Genomic DNA, 15,180 nt, shown 5'->3' with positions numbered 1-15,180 from the left:
AATACCACTTTCAGGGGTTTTACACTCTAGCTGACTCTCACCTTTCCTTTTGGGGATAATAACAATTTTCCTTTCCATTGGTCTGCTTTTTTTTCCTCCTTTTTTTTTTTCTTCCTCACACCAGGTGAGAGCGTGGAGGAAAATGCCAACGTGGTGGTGAAGCTGCTCATCAGACGTCCAGAGTGTTTCGGCCCAGCCTTGAGGGGCGAGGGAGGTCAGGGTCTGCTGGCTGCCATGGAAGAGGCCATCAAGATCTCTGAAGATCCTGCCCTGGACCTGCCCAAGACTCCTGCTGGAGTCACTACTGGGTAAAAACGACACCAGTTCTTTGTTTTCTTTTTCCACAGTGTTTAAAATCTACTGAATCAGCATTTTTATCACCACGAGACACTAAGAAACCCATTCAGAAACTCTAAAGCCAGTCTCTTGTGATTAAGGCTCTCATTATCTGGGTCTCTGTGTGAAATGTTACTTTTAGTTAGATTTCCCTGTGTGCTTAGCTAAACCAGCATTATTCTTTGTTGCTAGACCCTCAAATAGAGCCATATCACATTACGGGAAAAGAGATCTAAGTTTATTTCATTGCCTTTGCCCAGCAAGAGAACAGTGAAGAGAAAGAGAGAGGTAATTGCTGTTTGAAAGTGGAGTTTTATCAAATAATTGTCTTTTGTTCTCTCTCTTTAAAAAAAAAAAAACCTCCTACCAAAACAAGAAAATCTTCTTAATTTACTCTTTATTTAGCAAAATATAATTTACTTCAGCAGCTAAATTCACATTCATGTGTTTGAAGACACATTTAAGAACCACAGATATTTTTTTTTAAGCGATCATTTATCTCGGATGACTTTGACATTTTTTAAAAAAGAGGGGAAAAAATGAAAAACTTTTTCAACTACTGGAAAGTCTTATAATGCAACTGCAACCCAGGTGTTATTAAAGCAAGTCTTGAATAAAAAAATATCAGAGATTTTAAATCATAATTGGAGCCTAAGGACAGTATGAAAAAAGGTACTTTTCTGGAAGAATATGTAAAAGAAAGGAATACATTATCCCTGGCATTGGCTGTTTGTCCCTGCCTTTCTACATAAGTATACAAAGCCTGTAACACTGACTGAATTTTAATGTTGAAAGTTTGTATGGCCTGAAGTGGGGAGAGAGATTGGAAAGCTGCTCAAAATCAATATGTGTAACAGAATAGCCTGCAAGGAGATCATGTATTGTGCCAAAACATTATTATAAATGCTCACAAAATTGCCCAATTTACTGCGCCTCTGTTGCCCGCCGTATCCTGAAACCACGCTGCAGAGCTTGTCTGCAACTTCCAAGAAATGTTTCTCGTGTTCAGGATAATATTTATTATACTGTGCGTATAATTTTTATATAGTGTGTTTGTCTGTTTCAGGTCTGGTGAGGAGGAAGGGGAAGTGATTCACATGGGCAACGCCATCATGTCCTTCTACTCTGCCCTCATTGACCTGCTGGGACGCTGTGCTCCTGAGATGCATGTAAGGCCTTCGACAACAGCCTGAGCTGAAGAATGAGATTCTGTATACTGTCACAGGGACTCTTATGAGAAAGAGATTTTTTTGTTTTGTGCCTGTGCATCTCTTACAGCTTATCAATGCAGGTAAAGGTGAGGCGCTGCGTATCAGAGCCATCCTGCGCTCTCTGGTTCCCACTTCGGACCTGGTGGGCGTCATCAGCATCCCCCTCAAAATGCCTGTCGTTAATAAAGGTATGCCGGTCTAAGTTTGCTTTAGGCAGTTTCTGATTGTTAAAAGGAAACGCATAAACAGAAGTGAATTAAGGTGAGACGGGAGGTCTACCTGGGGAAAGAAAAATGTTGTTTAGTTTAGATTCATGGCTGAAGGTGCACGGTAGTCTGATTAAAAATCTAATTTATACTCTACAGGCAAACCTGGGCTGCTGTAGATCACAAACAGTTTTTGCCACATCCTGCTGAACAAACATGCCGCATTACCTTACTGCCTTTCGGCAAATAATAAAAACTCTGCCTGGTACAGCATGTGTGTCGTGCTGCCAGATTAAGGAAGCTGAAATAATTTCATAACTCTGCAGAGTATCATCACAGCTCTGCTAACTGGACGTATATTATTGTAAGTGCCTTTGCAATGGCAGGAGACATCACTTAGGAGAGAGCCTTTGCTTCCCTCTACATCTCTGTGGAAAACCAATATGCCTACATTGTGTTTTTAGTACCTTTCTACTTTGTGCCTTGCTTATAAAATTATGGCTTACAACGATGCTCAACAGCAAGAACACCAGAAAATAAATACATTTCACATTTATGCTTGGTTTCCTCAGCTTATCGTGTCTGGGATTACATTTCCCTTAAACTCTAAAGCCTAATTTTATTCCGAAATCATGTTACATTTGAAACTTTCTTCAGTGAATCCCTTTCATTGGTTTTTGTTTTGCTCCACCAACCTTCAGATGGCACAGTGACCGAACCGGACATGTCAGCTTGTTTCTGTCCCGACCACAAGGCCCCCATGGTGCTCTTCCTGGACAGAGTTTACGGCATCGAGGACCAGAGCTTCCTGCTCCAGATGTTGGAGGTTGGCTTCCTGCCTGACCTCCGAGCCTCGGCGTCTCTGGATACGGTAAGTCCTAGAACATTCACGACACACACACACACACACTTTCACCTTCAAAGTCCCATTTTGTCAATGACTACCTGCCAAAGAATTTGTATCCACTTCCTGAAAAAGTACATTTTAGTCTCTGCAAATACAAAGGATGTAAGCTCTAGTTGTACCTGACAGGTGTAATCGTCTCTGTCGTCTCTGCTCCTGTTACATTTTTGAGATCTTAAGTCTTTTGTCATTTACTGATAATGAAATGAAGGTTTCTAGTTTGCTCATCAAATGTGCCACAGAGGGAATAAATCTTATCAAACATGAGCACCGATTGCTCAGAACAGTTACTAAGCCTGTTGCAAATTTTTAGAAATATTAACATAATATTCGGCCTACTGATCAGGTCACCCTTAGCTTTTAAACAGTTCAGTATAAAAACTTCACTCAGACTACATTTTTTCGTAACCCAGTTTATCCGGTCATTTGCTACACAGAACGATCTGGGAAGTTGCGAACACTTTGAAAGAAATATTTTGGTTGAATTATCCATTTGTCAGTCTAGCACAGATTAACAGTCAATCAAATCAATGAGCCAGAGGATCCTGAAAGTGGCAAAAGGGTAAAAACAAGCTGCAGACCGAGGAGCTTTGATAGATGATAAGAAACTAGATATAAAGTTTGAATTTCCTTTGGTGAGTTTTTGCTCTTTGTAAGGAGAATTTGTGCATCGAAGGTACACACTTGGAGTCATTTAAAATGACTTGACAGGTGATTAAGTGAACCCTTGCTCTCATCACACTTACTACATACCCAAAATATGTTATGTATGTCTTATGTATAGTCTATGGATCAAATATAACGCAATATAGTCTAAAACAGCGAAGTAATTATCAACTAGTTCAATTATGGTTATTTTCCTTTAGTCCTTTACTTTGCTCCGTTATTATTCTTTTGTTTTTTAAAGGGAGAAAATTGTGAACAAATTCCCACCTTCACTGCTCTTAGTGCAGATTCATTTTCTACTAACAAATTGTCTTTCCATTATTTTCGGTTGAATGGCTCACAGTAAGCCGTTTCCAGTTTTGAAAAGTATCCATCCGGAACTTTTTACATTTGGAACTTAATTTACATGCAAAAGGTAAATGACACCATCACAAACACCACCTGTTTCCCACAAAAATAACAAGAAGCTACAGAAAGACTTCTCAAACTTTGCTTTTTAATGAATACAGTTATCCCCGCCTGTGACATCAGTGGAAATTGAAGCTCTTCAGCTTTGCTGTCATTTTCTGCTATTAGAGAACTGCATAATATTTACATTTGGCGGAACCTATAATCACTTCCACCTTCTGTTAATCTCTGCGTGTAGAGATTGGGCTGCTCTTCCTTTTTCAGTTACATGCATTGTTCTCTGTCTCACAGGAGGTGTTGAGCACCACAGAGACTGCGCTGGCCATGAACAGGTACATCGGCTCAGCTCTGCTGCCTCTGCTGACCCGCTGTGCCGCTCTCTTTGGCAGCACAGAGCACCACGCACAGCTGGTTGACTCCACGTTGCAGACTATCTACAGGCTGTCAAAAGGCCGCTCACTCACCAAAGCCCAAAGGGATGCCATTGAAGAGTGTCTGCTGGCAATCTGCAAGTAAGGCTTCTTTAGCTTTATTTAGTCTTAGCTGAGTTAAATTAAAGAAATCCGGATTTTCCCCCTGCTGGCCATTAAAAATAATGCAGGTTTAGGGCGCTGGCTTCACTTTTCAAATCTTTCAATGGTTGCATCTTTTGTTTGTGTGTAAAATTTTCAAATTTTGTGTGATGGTAGAAAATTATAGCAGCTCAAGCTGCTTTAATTTTGGTGTAAATTTAACACATTTAGCGTGACCTTGATCCATGTCCTTACCTGGACTCGTGCAGCATGGTGCGTAGAGTATATGCCTGCTACAAGGTTACAACATAAAAATTTTCCTTCTCACAGTTCTTAAAATATTCTTGGATGTGAGCACATGCACATAAGAGAAAATCATATTCCGCCTACACAGATGTAATTCTGCACTTATTTCACAGACACCTGCGTCCCTCTATGATGCAGCAGCTGCTCAGACGTCTGGTGTTCGACGTTCCAATGCTCAATGAATATTGCAAGATATCTCTCCGGGTGAGACGCAAAACACTTTCTTGTTAATATGTGTTTGATGTATGAGTCAAAAAGGTTATTGAAGAAATAACACAGGCAATCACTGGAATGTAAAATTTGGGAACCCGTTGTCTTCCTAACTTCCGGAGTTAAACAACATGATTGTAGCAATCGCAATTGGAGTGTAAAAATATTCAGGAATTTTTGTGCGTGTTTGTGTTTCTTATTTCTAGCTGCTGACCAATCACTACGAGCAGAACTGGAAGTACTACTGCCTGCCATCTGGTATGGGCAGCTTTGGTACTGCCTCTGAGGAGGAGCTCCTTCTCACCAAGAAACTCTTCTGGGGAATCTTTGACTCCCTTTCTCATAAGGTACAGCCAGGAATTTATTTATAAGTATTTATTATTAAAGATGAGCTGGCCCAGTGTGCATAGAGCTGTAAAATTTCTCTGTATTTTGCGTATTTGTTGTTCTCCGAGAATGAACCAGGACTAGAAGTGGTATTTTTCTGAACCGCATTTTTGCAGAACAAAATGTTTGGTAGCTGAGTGGTGCTTGTAAAACTCTGTTCTCCCATATTTAAAATATATATATATATATATTCTTATTTATTTATTTATTTAAATCTTGAGTTTTCAACACTTGAGTGTGGATCTCCTGAGAGAAAAGTTCTCAGTAGTCAGAGGCAGTGAAGTGAAAGCTCAATGAAGTGCTTGTGAGCAGTGCAGCTGAGGCAAAGCCAAATCAGATGAATCATTTATCAGTCTGTGACAGGTCACTACATGGTGCAGACTTTTCCAGCTTTCATTTTCATTCCTTTTTGGGAGGGGGGCTGATCCTACTCTGCTCCACTGTAGTTGTCTCAGCAGACACGTTCTGAAAACATAAAAGTGAAATGGTGAAACGTCTAAGCACCCCTTTCCCTCTCTTCTTACATTTTGTAGAAATATGATACTGAACTTTTCAAAATGGCCAAGTCATGCCTGTGTGCAATCGCTGGGGCCCTGCCTCCAGACTTTGTGGATTCCAGTTTAGGTGCAACGCTGGAGAAGCAGGCATCAATGGACGCACAGGGTAACTTTGACCCCAAACCCATCAGCACTGCCAAGTAAGTGTTCTAAAAATGCAGCCTTGTTAAAGCAGCATGTTTCATGTCATGTTTCTAAATGTTTTTATTCATATGTTATGACTTAAACACAATTTTGACTTTTCAGTATCTCCCTTCCTGAAAAACTTGAGTACATTGCCAACAAATATGCAGAGCATTCCCATGACAAGTGGTCCTCAGAGAAGGTTCGTGCCTTCGTGTTCTCAGTGTCTTCTTCACTCATGCTTGGAGTCGATTTATGTTATAAAAATCCAAAGAAATGCAAAGTTGTAATTGTACTTTGTAGTCTCAGTCATTTTACTAAAACAGTTTACATTTCATGGTTTAATAAAATGCGAGATGGTGTAATTAATTGAAATAAACTGTGTTGCAGATGTCAGTGGGCTGGAAACATGGAGACACTGTGGATGAGCAGGCCAAAACCCATCCACTCCTGAAGCCCTATAAATCTCTGAGTGAGAAGGTACGTGCACATTAGTGCTCACACAGCTGAGAAAGCTGGTCACCCTTGTTGAAGAATGGCACCTTGACAGCTTGAGAGTATTTCTGATGAGGCTTCTGTGAACAGTGGCTGGATCAACCAAAGGGGCAAATGCACCACTCGGGTTTTGTGTCAGGTGTTGGGTCAAAAACGAGAGGTGAAGGCCAAATATACTCTGTAAGATAAACTCTAAAACTCCTACTAAGGTAGCCAGAAAATATGCAAGGGTGGAGCCACAGACAAACAAATTTATACACTATCAAAGGTGGACAGACACACACACTTATGTTCTGAAAACTCTCTGAGGCGGTTTACTGAGACGGCAAGAAAAAAGCCACATCATAAGTAATGATTTTACAAGGACATTTTTATCAGAAGTTTGAAAAGAAATACATGTGTGTTTGTTTGATTTTTGTGTAAATGTTTTCACATTTTGTTAAGCTGTGACATCTGGTCTATAGGCCTATTCTATATAGCCTGCATGTCTTCTACAGGACAGAGTGTTAGACTGTGAATGTGTTCATTCTGTAGGAGAGAGAAACATATCGCTGGCCAGTGAGAGAGTCACTGAAGAGCATGTTGGCTATGGGCTGGAACATTGAGAGGACCAAAGAGGGTGAGGCGATGTTCCAGCAACGAGAGAGCGAAAAACAGCGGAAGATCTCGGAGTCCCAGGTAACACATTTATAAATGTTTCCTTTTGTGATGCATATTTACTATCTCATCAACTGACAACAATTCCCTAGACGCTCCTTTTTCATTTTTCTGTCTTTGGTGATTCACGCTACAGAAAGCAGACATCATTTATAACAGGAGCCCATTAAAAAGTAAATAGCAGGACCACTGTTGTCATGCAAGAATAATAAACACCAAACAACAGTTCCAATGGCTTGTATCAGTAATGAATACAAGTTTAATGAAGGCTTCATTTCTCAAGACCACTTTTTTAATGGAAATCTGTGTTTTGGGAACTGAGAAATGTCTGCTTTGTTTTTAACTTAAAGAATAAAGAGTCTTTTTTGATCCATAGAGAGTTCAAAGCACGTACTGTAGTAAAATACATAAAAGAAAATATTCACATTTTTTCAGACTGGAGATATTTTTACTGCTAGTCTTTTCAGCGTAGCATTTAAAACACACATTTTAAGCGTGGGTAGGGATCATTTTTATTGAGTCAATGAACAAAAATTCTACAATTAACATTTAGCAGATCTTAAGAAATATTCAATTAAAAGCCACTGATGCAGAAATGCAGCATGGAAAAGACTTGACTATGAGTAAAGTGTGGATATATGCATATATTAGCATTTTGTCTGCAACATTTACTTGCAGATGTTTTTTAGTAGCCTAAATGATAAATCTGCTAGATCCAGTAGGGATGACAGCAGAAGGGCAATAAATGAATTTTCAGTCTGTTAGTGATGTTGGCAGTTAAAACTTCTCCGTTTGCTGTTCATAAATCACAGCCATCCATCATATCCTTTCATCTGTATTATCTTTTGCTGTTTTTTGTTAGCTTTTGCACATTTTGCCAGCTAAAACGCTGATTCAAAAGCAATTTGCTTCTTTTTTACTTTGTAGATTAATGGATTCAGTCCCGCTCCAATGGATCTGCACAATGTCACCTTGTCGAGAGAGCTGCAGGTTGGGTTTCATTTGACTCTTCCTAAATGTTCCCATGTATCTTCTAATACAAAATACAAAAAACTGAGAAAAGCTGCACTTTTTCTGCAGGGCATGGTGGAGGTGGTTGCAGAAAATTACCACAACATCTGGGCCAAGAAGAAGAAAACTGAGCTTGTCAGCAAAGGTGTGCAAATCGTAGTGAAGTTTTATGAACAGCAGTCGAGGTGTTATTTATTTGTGTTCAAAAGAAAGCGCCTGAAATGACTTTTCAATCTTGTCCAGGAGGAGGGACCCACCCACTGCTGGTACCCTATGATACCTTGACAGCTAAAGAGAAGTACAGAGACAGAGAGAAGGCCCAGGAGCTCTTCAAGTTCCTGCAGATTAGTGGCTATGCCATCACAAGGTCAGCCTCCTAATGCTCACGTTTTAAAGAAATGAAAATTTAGGCAACTGTATAGCACTTTACCAGTGCTATACTGAAAACTTGGGGAAAATCCTAATGAGCACTTCTGCTACTATGGATGCTTGTTTCCACTACTGGAAAAAGCATTTTTTGGCTGTGTTGCTGTCTCAAAATTTTCTGTTATTATCTCAAAATTTACAGTTAGTACCTTAAAGTTTTGACTTTCTGAGTCAAACTGCTGAGTAAGTTGAAATTTTGAGATAATAAACCAAAGATTTGACTCTTGACTAGTAGTCAGTAGTGTTTCTGTCTCACAGAGGCTTGAAGGACATGGAGCAGGATTCATCATCAATGGAAAAACGCTTTTCTTACAAGTTCCTTAAGAGGTTGCTGAAGAATGTTGACTCTGCCCAGGAGTTCATTGCTCATCTTGGTAAGTCTGCTGCATTTTTATACGCAGATGCTGATGTACTTTTTTTAGTACTGTTCAGTGCTAAAAGCCTTGGCTGACATTGGTGTTCAACATCGTTAATCCAGAGGCGATGGCCACCAGTGGGAAGACCGACAAATCCCCTCATGACCAGGAAATCAAGTTCTTTGCCAAGGTTGGGAGCTCTGTTTGCAGCTGAGCCACTGATGTGCTGTTGTAGTTACTTTTTTTATTTTTATTAATTAAAGTGTTTATTTCTTCTCCCCAGGTGTTGCTTCCCCTGACTGATCAAACATTTAAAAACCACTGTCTGTACTTCCTGTCTACACCTAGTAAGAACCTGAGCAGTTGTGGTTGTGCCTCCAATAAAGAGAAGGAGATGGTCACCAGGTACTGTGATCATGTTTTTGCTGATCAGTGTGTTTTCTTGTATTTTCATAAAGCCCTTTCTTGTTTTCTTTCACTCGGTTGCTTTTTCCTAACATCTTCTTCAGTTTCGTTCTTACTTCCTTTCTTTTCCAGTCTGTTCTGTAAGCTGGCAGCTCTTGTCAGACACAGGATTTCTCTCTTTGGTAAGGTTGCTTCTGTTCATATGTTTGTGTGGCTTTTTGTTTGCAATCCTTTTGAGTATCTACATTAAATATATCCCACAGGAAGTGATTCAGCAATGATGGTGAGCTGTCTGCACATCCTTACTCACTCACTTGACACTAGGTAAGTGCGTATTACTTCATAAGACTTGTAATAAAGCTCAATAAAAGACACGCATGTATTATCTTTAAACCACTAACTCATAAAAAAAGTATTTTTGCATGCATACTAGCCTTTCTGTTCCCTCCTTCCTACAGAACAGTGATGAAGACTGGCTCGGAGCTGGTAAAAGTCGGGTTAAAGACTTTCTTTGAGAATGCAGCAGAAGACTTGGAGAAGCTGCTGGAGATGCTGAAACTGGGAAAGTTCATGCAATCCCGTGCCCAGATGAAGAGCGTCAGTCAAAGCATAAACTATGTGACAGTGGCACTGCTGCCTATCCTCACTGCCCTCTTTGAGCATATCAAAACATACGAGTTTGGAGTGGACTTGCTTTGTGAGTTTCCATGCTCAGTGTTTGCTGTTCTCGACTGTCTTTTTTTATAGTTTTTTTTCATACTGTAGTTATTTATCATAGTTAGCTAAGAGAAAAGTGAAAAGAATAAACAAAATACAGTTAAATACACCAAAAGCGAGATGGGAAATAGTTGATTTAGCCTTCTTTATATTCCCAGTTTGCACAGAATTCCTATTATATGGATTTTCTAATAGAAATATTCTAATATATTTTCCTATTTTTTGTACTGGTTTTCCCTCAAAGTTTCTCGTTTCTTTTTGCTGATGTTTAATGGATGCATGTTATTTGTTTCAGTGGATGACGTCCAGCTGTCTTGCTACAGAATTCTGACATGTTTGTACTCTCTGGGAACAGGAAAGAACTTGTTTGTGGAGAGGTAGGAGGCAAAACTTTTCTAATACAGAAAATCGGTATTATACACAGGTAAGTATGATATGGCTGACAAGATGTGCACTGTAAGATGGACCCACACACGCGATGGCTGTGTTCACAGTTCTCAGTTTTTATTGTCATGTACACACACAATGCCACAGTCTCTACTTAGCGCTGGTCTCAGCTCACACACACCATGCTCGTCTTTTGCTTCACTACGAAAAGAAACGACACTGTTATCATTCCAGTCGCTACCACCTGTGGCTTCACCTGCCTCCTGGCACCACCCCTCCCCTGCAGCTGAGCCCAGGACCACACCTTCACCACATGCACTTATTAAATACTTCATTGTTTAATGATGTACTTTGATTTATATGGCACATTTTATGGGAAAGGGCATCTGTTACAAAATTAAGGCAAAAATCAAGCCTACTGTTTAAGTTCAAGCTTCCATTAAACCAGTCTGATCCTCAATCTTGGAAGATCACCTGATCTTCAGTTCACATAAGCTGACACCTTTCTTTGGATCCAGTTGATAATTTCATAGCTCCTTTAGTCTGCCACAGCTGCTGGGCATCTGCAAGCCACTTTGCAACCCACCTCCACCCAAGGATCTCCTTTTCACTGTGTTTCTTCTGTAATCATTGTAGTGGTCTTGACTGAAATTATACATTTTTGTATTTTATATAGATCTACTTAAAATAGTAAATAACTAAATAAATAGAAATGGTTCCCCAAAACTAACATCTTAAAAAGCTGCTCTGAATGAGAAATTTTCAGCCAAGTCAAACTGTAAAAATAACAGCGGTGAAGTTTTAAAGTTTTTGACTGCAAACAGGGGAAAGGGGGGGAGGGAGTGTTTAAAAAACAAACAAACAAACAAACACAAGCCAAAAAATATGTCTTTGCCTATTTCCGGCACCTGTAAAATCTTCCACCTTGCTCTTGTACATTTTGACATTTGACTTGTGTCTTTATCTGTGTGCTTATTTTGCATAAGTAATATCACACTATGCAAATTTCCATGTTGATTTGTATCATAAATAGGCATCTGCCAGCACTGGGGGAGAGCCTGGCGACTCTGGTTGGAGCCATGCCCGTAGCTTTCCTGGAGCCTCATCTAAACGCTCACAACCCACTCTCAGTCTTCAACACCAAGACCCCTCGAGAGCGAGCCAGTAAGAATCTCCCTGATCCTCATTTTTATTTTAATTTGATTGTTATTATATAATGTCTTTTGATAAACATATACTATTATTAACTTGGCGGTTTTAAGAATGCCAGCTTTTAGATAGAATCTCTGTGATTAATCACAGCGATTGTTTTCCTGTTCTAGTCCTGAGTATGCCTGACACAGTGGAGGAGATGTGCCCAGAGATGCCTCGTCTTGACAAACTTCTCAAAGACGTCAATGATGTGTCAGAGTCTGGTGCTCGCTATAGTGACATGCCACAGGTCAGAAGAGTTTATGGGATATTAGTATTATTAAACAAACATCTGGATTATTTTTTTATTGCAACTGCTGACTACTTTTTTACTATTTAATTTGTAAAAATGTGTATACACACACACACACACACACACACACACACACACACACACACACACGTAGGAAAATATTTAGTATACACATCCAGAAATGCATACACTATTATATATTGTACATATATTTATTAGTTTCAGATTAGCCATTCTTGTATTTTGCTCGTTTGTGTTGTTGTGTTTGCTCATCTCTGTTGCTTGTGGGGCTCGCACACAAGAATTTCACTCACATGTGCTGTGCCAGTGTGCCTGCACATGTGATGTGACAATAAAAGTGATTTGATTTGATTTGACTTTACATGCTATTAGTTTGTATTATTGGAAGTGCTCAATTCAATGTGAAGTATAAAAGGTCAGGCCACTGGAAGTCAGGCCATCTCAGCCTCAGCTCCATTAATTTTGATTGTTATTATAGTTATTATAAGTGAAATAAAATATTAACTATCCTTTTAATCAACTGGTATTTTATTTAATATTATTGAATAAATGTAAAATACGACATACAAAAAACATAGCAAAAATATAAAATCAATTCTGGAAGCTGTGCATTGATAATCTCACTTATGTCACAGTACACACACTCTGATTCAGACATTCAGCCTTCTGCCCATTTGCTGCAGGTTATAGAGGTAATCCTTCCCATGCTGTGTAACTATCTGTCCTACTGGTGGGAGAAAGGTCCAGAGAACTCGCCCCCAGATACTCAGTGCTGCACCATGGTGACCTCTGAACACCTCAGCATCATTCTGGGAAATATCCTCAAGATCCTCAACAGCAACCTGGGCATTGATGATGCTCCTTGGATGAAGAGGATTGCCGGTAAGCCCCCAGTATTATTGTTAGAGAAGTCAGTAAATGTATTCCAGTCGCGGGATTCTAATAAGTTATTTGGAGATGCTGTCTAACATCTTTTTTCCAGGGATCAAGGGATGACTTTTCACCTGTGTTCTTTAAAACTGTGACTCAGACCTTTTGCAAAAGCTGGCTTATTATTGTTTACAACTTGCATAGTTCTCACTTCTGTATAGCTGTATATCTCAGATTTCTGTAAAGTTATTTATTTCATATTCTGTATAGTTTTTCATATTTATATCCTGTACATAGCTTGTACTCACTACAGCCTGTACATACTTATAGTTATAGAATATTCACAACATACTTCATACCGTGTATATTATAACATACCATAATAGACCCTTTTCTGTAATATACTTACATATCTATACTATTGCTAATATATATTGTAATATATCTATATCACTAAAGCACTTCTGGATGGATGCAAACTGCATTTCGTTGCCCTGTACCTGTGCATGTGCAATGACAATAAAGTTGAATTCTATTCTATTCTATTCTATTCTTGAAAATGTCAGTGTCTCAGCTGAGAAAATAATTTCCGGATGTTTATTCACAGTCTATTCTCAGCCAATCATCTGCAAAGCTGGAGCAGATCTGCTCAGAACCCATTTCCTGCCCACACTGGATAAATTAAAGAAGAAGACGGTGAAGGTGAGCGCTTAAAATATACTGTACATGCTGTTGTAGTTGCACATTATATCCACTGTCAAGTGATGTCTGTGGTTCAAGTACTTTTTGTTTACTCAATTAATAGCTGCTGAAGTTGTGGTGTAAACATTCAGTAAATTTACATCCTTTTTGGAAAATAAAAATACTTCTTTGCTCAGAGAGAGGATGGAGAGAGGGGATTCTTATTGAAGATGTTCATACTAATAAACTGATTGTTGTTTATGCACTGCATATGCAGGTGGTGGCTGAAGAGGAGCTGCTGAAAGCTGACAGCAAAGGTGACAACCAGGAGGCAGAACTGCTCATCTTGGACGAGTTTGCTGTGCTCTGCAGGGACCTCTATGCTTTCTACCCCATGCTCATTCGTTATGTGGACAACAACAGGTGCAAAATATATACACGCTACTTCTTGACCATCTCTAAAATGCTATTTAGTGGATTTTAGTGATTTTGCAATTTTTATGTCAACATTCAATACACTGAGGGGTTTTTTTTGTTTGTTTGTTTTGCTTTGGGGTTTTTTGGTCCAGTCCTGCACAGATGTAATCTGACAAATATTAAGTCCTTCCAGCTAAACATGCTTCATGTCTTTGTCCACTCCAGGTCCAGGTGGCTGAAGGAGCCGGATGGAGACTCCACTGAGCTCTTTAGGATGGTGGCTGAGATCTTCATCCTCTGGTGCAAGTCACATGTAAGCCTCGCTGTCCAGTCTTTCATGATAATAGTTACAATACCAAGATTAACTCATTAATTCCAGTCACGTTATTTCTTTGTTCTCTGAATCCAGAACTTTAAGCGTGAGGAGCAAAACTTTGTGGTTCAGAATGAAATCAACAATTTGGGCTTCCTAACTGGTGAAGGCAAGACTAAGATGTCTAAGGTAAAGATGGGGATGTGGGTCTTTGACTTGCTCCTGTGTCAGAATGATTTGAAACTTGGTGTGAGAACAGCTTTAAAATATCTTTAGTTTTAATTTTGTATCACTCAGCTTCGGCTGAAACAAAGAAATCCAAAAAAGAGAGATGTAAAATGTAAAAAAGATTAGACACTAACTGATGCTCACAACAATATAACTGAATCTGATAAAGTAAGAAATGTCATTAAAAAAAAAGAAAATATGAAATATTACTTAACATGCTATTATTGGACGAGATCCTACTATAGATTTAACTGATAATAAGAAAAATGTCATAAGGTCAGACTAACCAGATTTAATGAATAGCAAGTGTTCACAAATATTATCGCCTTGCTGAGAATGAACCATGTTAGAAGTCCTGATCAGATTTTATGGGTAATCAGATGATAATAATCATTCTTTGAGCTTCTTTTAATATGAATTCATAACATGAATATTTTTCATTCAAGACTCTTTCCTTTTAAGGAGGGACTTTATTATACTGTGATGTTAAAATTAAAGTTTTCACAGGACCATGCATCCTGTTAAAATCTCGATTCAACAACTTTCTTTTTCACAAGACTGTAGATGACCTTTGTCTTTATTCATGAGGGAGATAAAGGACAGTACATTTTAATCATCTCTGGGTTTAAGCTGAATTCATGTAGCTCTTCTTTCCTTTATAATATCAGCACTTTGGAAAAGCATAACCTGAATATCCTTTGTTGATGTTCCAATATCACAGGTTCTGCTAATGTAAAGAAAACTTACTTGAACAAGCACTTTATTATGTTTTTAATCGCCCCTTTAACACATGCTGAACAAGACAAATATGCAAATGTGAGCTGTTTTATGAATCAACTCAGTGAGTTCGCACCCCTAAATTCACACCTACGCTAGGTTTACATTTGACATTTTTGTCGTAATAAAGTCTCTTAAAAATCTAGATG

The 15,180-nt window shown here is 39.0% G+C and overlaps 1 protein-coding gene across 4 annotated transcripts in view; it reads left to right on the top strand.

Moving 5' to 3' along the window:
* The window catches only part of ryr3 (ryanodine receptor 3), a 113,511-nt gene that overhangs the window by 77,930 nt on the left and 20,401 nt on the right, over positions 1 to 15,180 (top strand). For all 4 annotated transcript variants that reach the window (XM_012918973.5, XM_012918971.5, XM_012918970.5 and 1 more), the window contains 28 exons: positions 125 to 308; positions 1,403 to 1,505; positions 1,615 to 1,735; positions 2,455 to 2,624; positions 4,023 to 4,243; positions 4,663 to 4,753; positions 4,966 to 5,106; positions 5,680 to 5,843; positions 5,950 to 6,028; positions 6,217 to 6,306; positions 6,856 to 6,999; positions 7,906 to 7,968; positions 8,059 to 8,134; positions 8,233 to 8,356; positions 8,674 to 8,789; positions 8,894 to 8,961; positions 9,055 to 9,176; positions 9,309 to 9,358; positions 9,440 to 9,500; positions 9,635 to 9,873; positions 10,189 to 10,270; positions 11,314 to 11,444; positions 11,603 to 11,721; positions 12,429 to 12,627; positions 13,223 to 13,317; positions 13,574 to 13,719; positions 13,939 to 14,026; positions 14,123 to 14,215. In XM_012918973.5, coding sequence (XP_012774427.3) covers positions 125 to 308; positions 1,403 to 1,505; positions 1,615 to 1,735; positions 2,455 to 2,624; positions 4,023 to 4,243; positions 4,663 to 4,753; positions 4,966 to 5,106; positions 5,680 to 5,843; positions 5,950 to 6,028; positions 6,217 to 6,306; positions 6,856 to 6,999; positions 7,906 to 7,968; positions 8,059 to 8,134; positions 8,233 to 8,356; positions 8,674 to 8,789; positions 8,894 to 8,961; positions 9,055 to 9,176; positions 9,309 to 9,358; positions 9,440 to 9,500; positions 9,635 to 9,873; positions 10,189 to 10,270; positions 11,314 to 11,444; positions 11,603 to 11,721; positions 12,429 to 12,627; positions 13,223 to 13,317; positions 13,574 to 13,719; positions 13,939 to 14,026; positions 14,123 to 14,215 — 3,380 coding nt within the window. The remainder of the gene's footprint in view (positions 1 to 124; positions 309 to 1,402; positions 1,506 to 1,614; positions 1,736 to 2,454; positions 2,625 to 4,022; positions 4,244 to 4,662; positions 4,754 to 4,965; positions 5,107 to 5,679; positions 5,844 to 5,949; positions 6,029 to 6,216; positions 6,307 to 6,855; positions 7,000 to 7,905; positions 7,969 to 8,058; positions 8,135 to 8,232; positions 8,357 to 8,673; positions 8,790 to 8,893; positions 8,962 to 9,054; positions 9,177 to 9,308; positions 9,359 to 9,439; positions 9,501 to 9,634; positions 9,874 to 10,188; positions 10,271 to 11,313; positions 11,445 to 11,602; positions 11,722 to 12,428; positions 12,628 to 13,222; positions 13,318 to 13,573; positions 13,720 to 13,938; positions 14,027 to 14,122; positions 14,216 to 15,180) is intronic.

The sequence above is a fragment of the Maylandia zebra genome, linkage group LG15 (assembly GCF_041146795.1).
Source record: "Maylandia zebra isolate NMK-2024a linkage group LG15, Mzebra_GT3a, whole genome shotgun sequence".
Classification (NCBI taxonomy): domain Eukaryota; kingdom Metazoa; phylum Chordata; class Actinopteri; order Cichliformes; family Cichlidae; genus Maylandia; species Maylandia zebra.
Note: the sequence above shows the minus strand (reverse complement) of the source record. Positions and strands in the feature narration are given on the sequence as shown.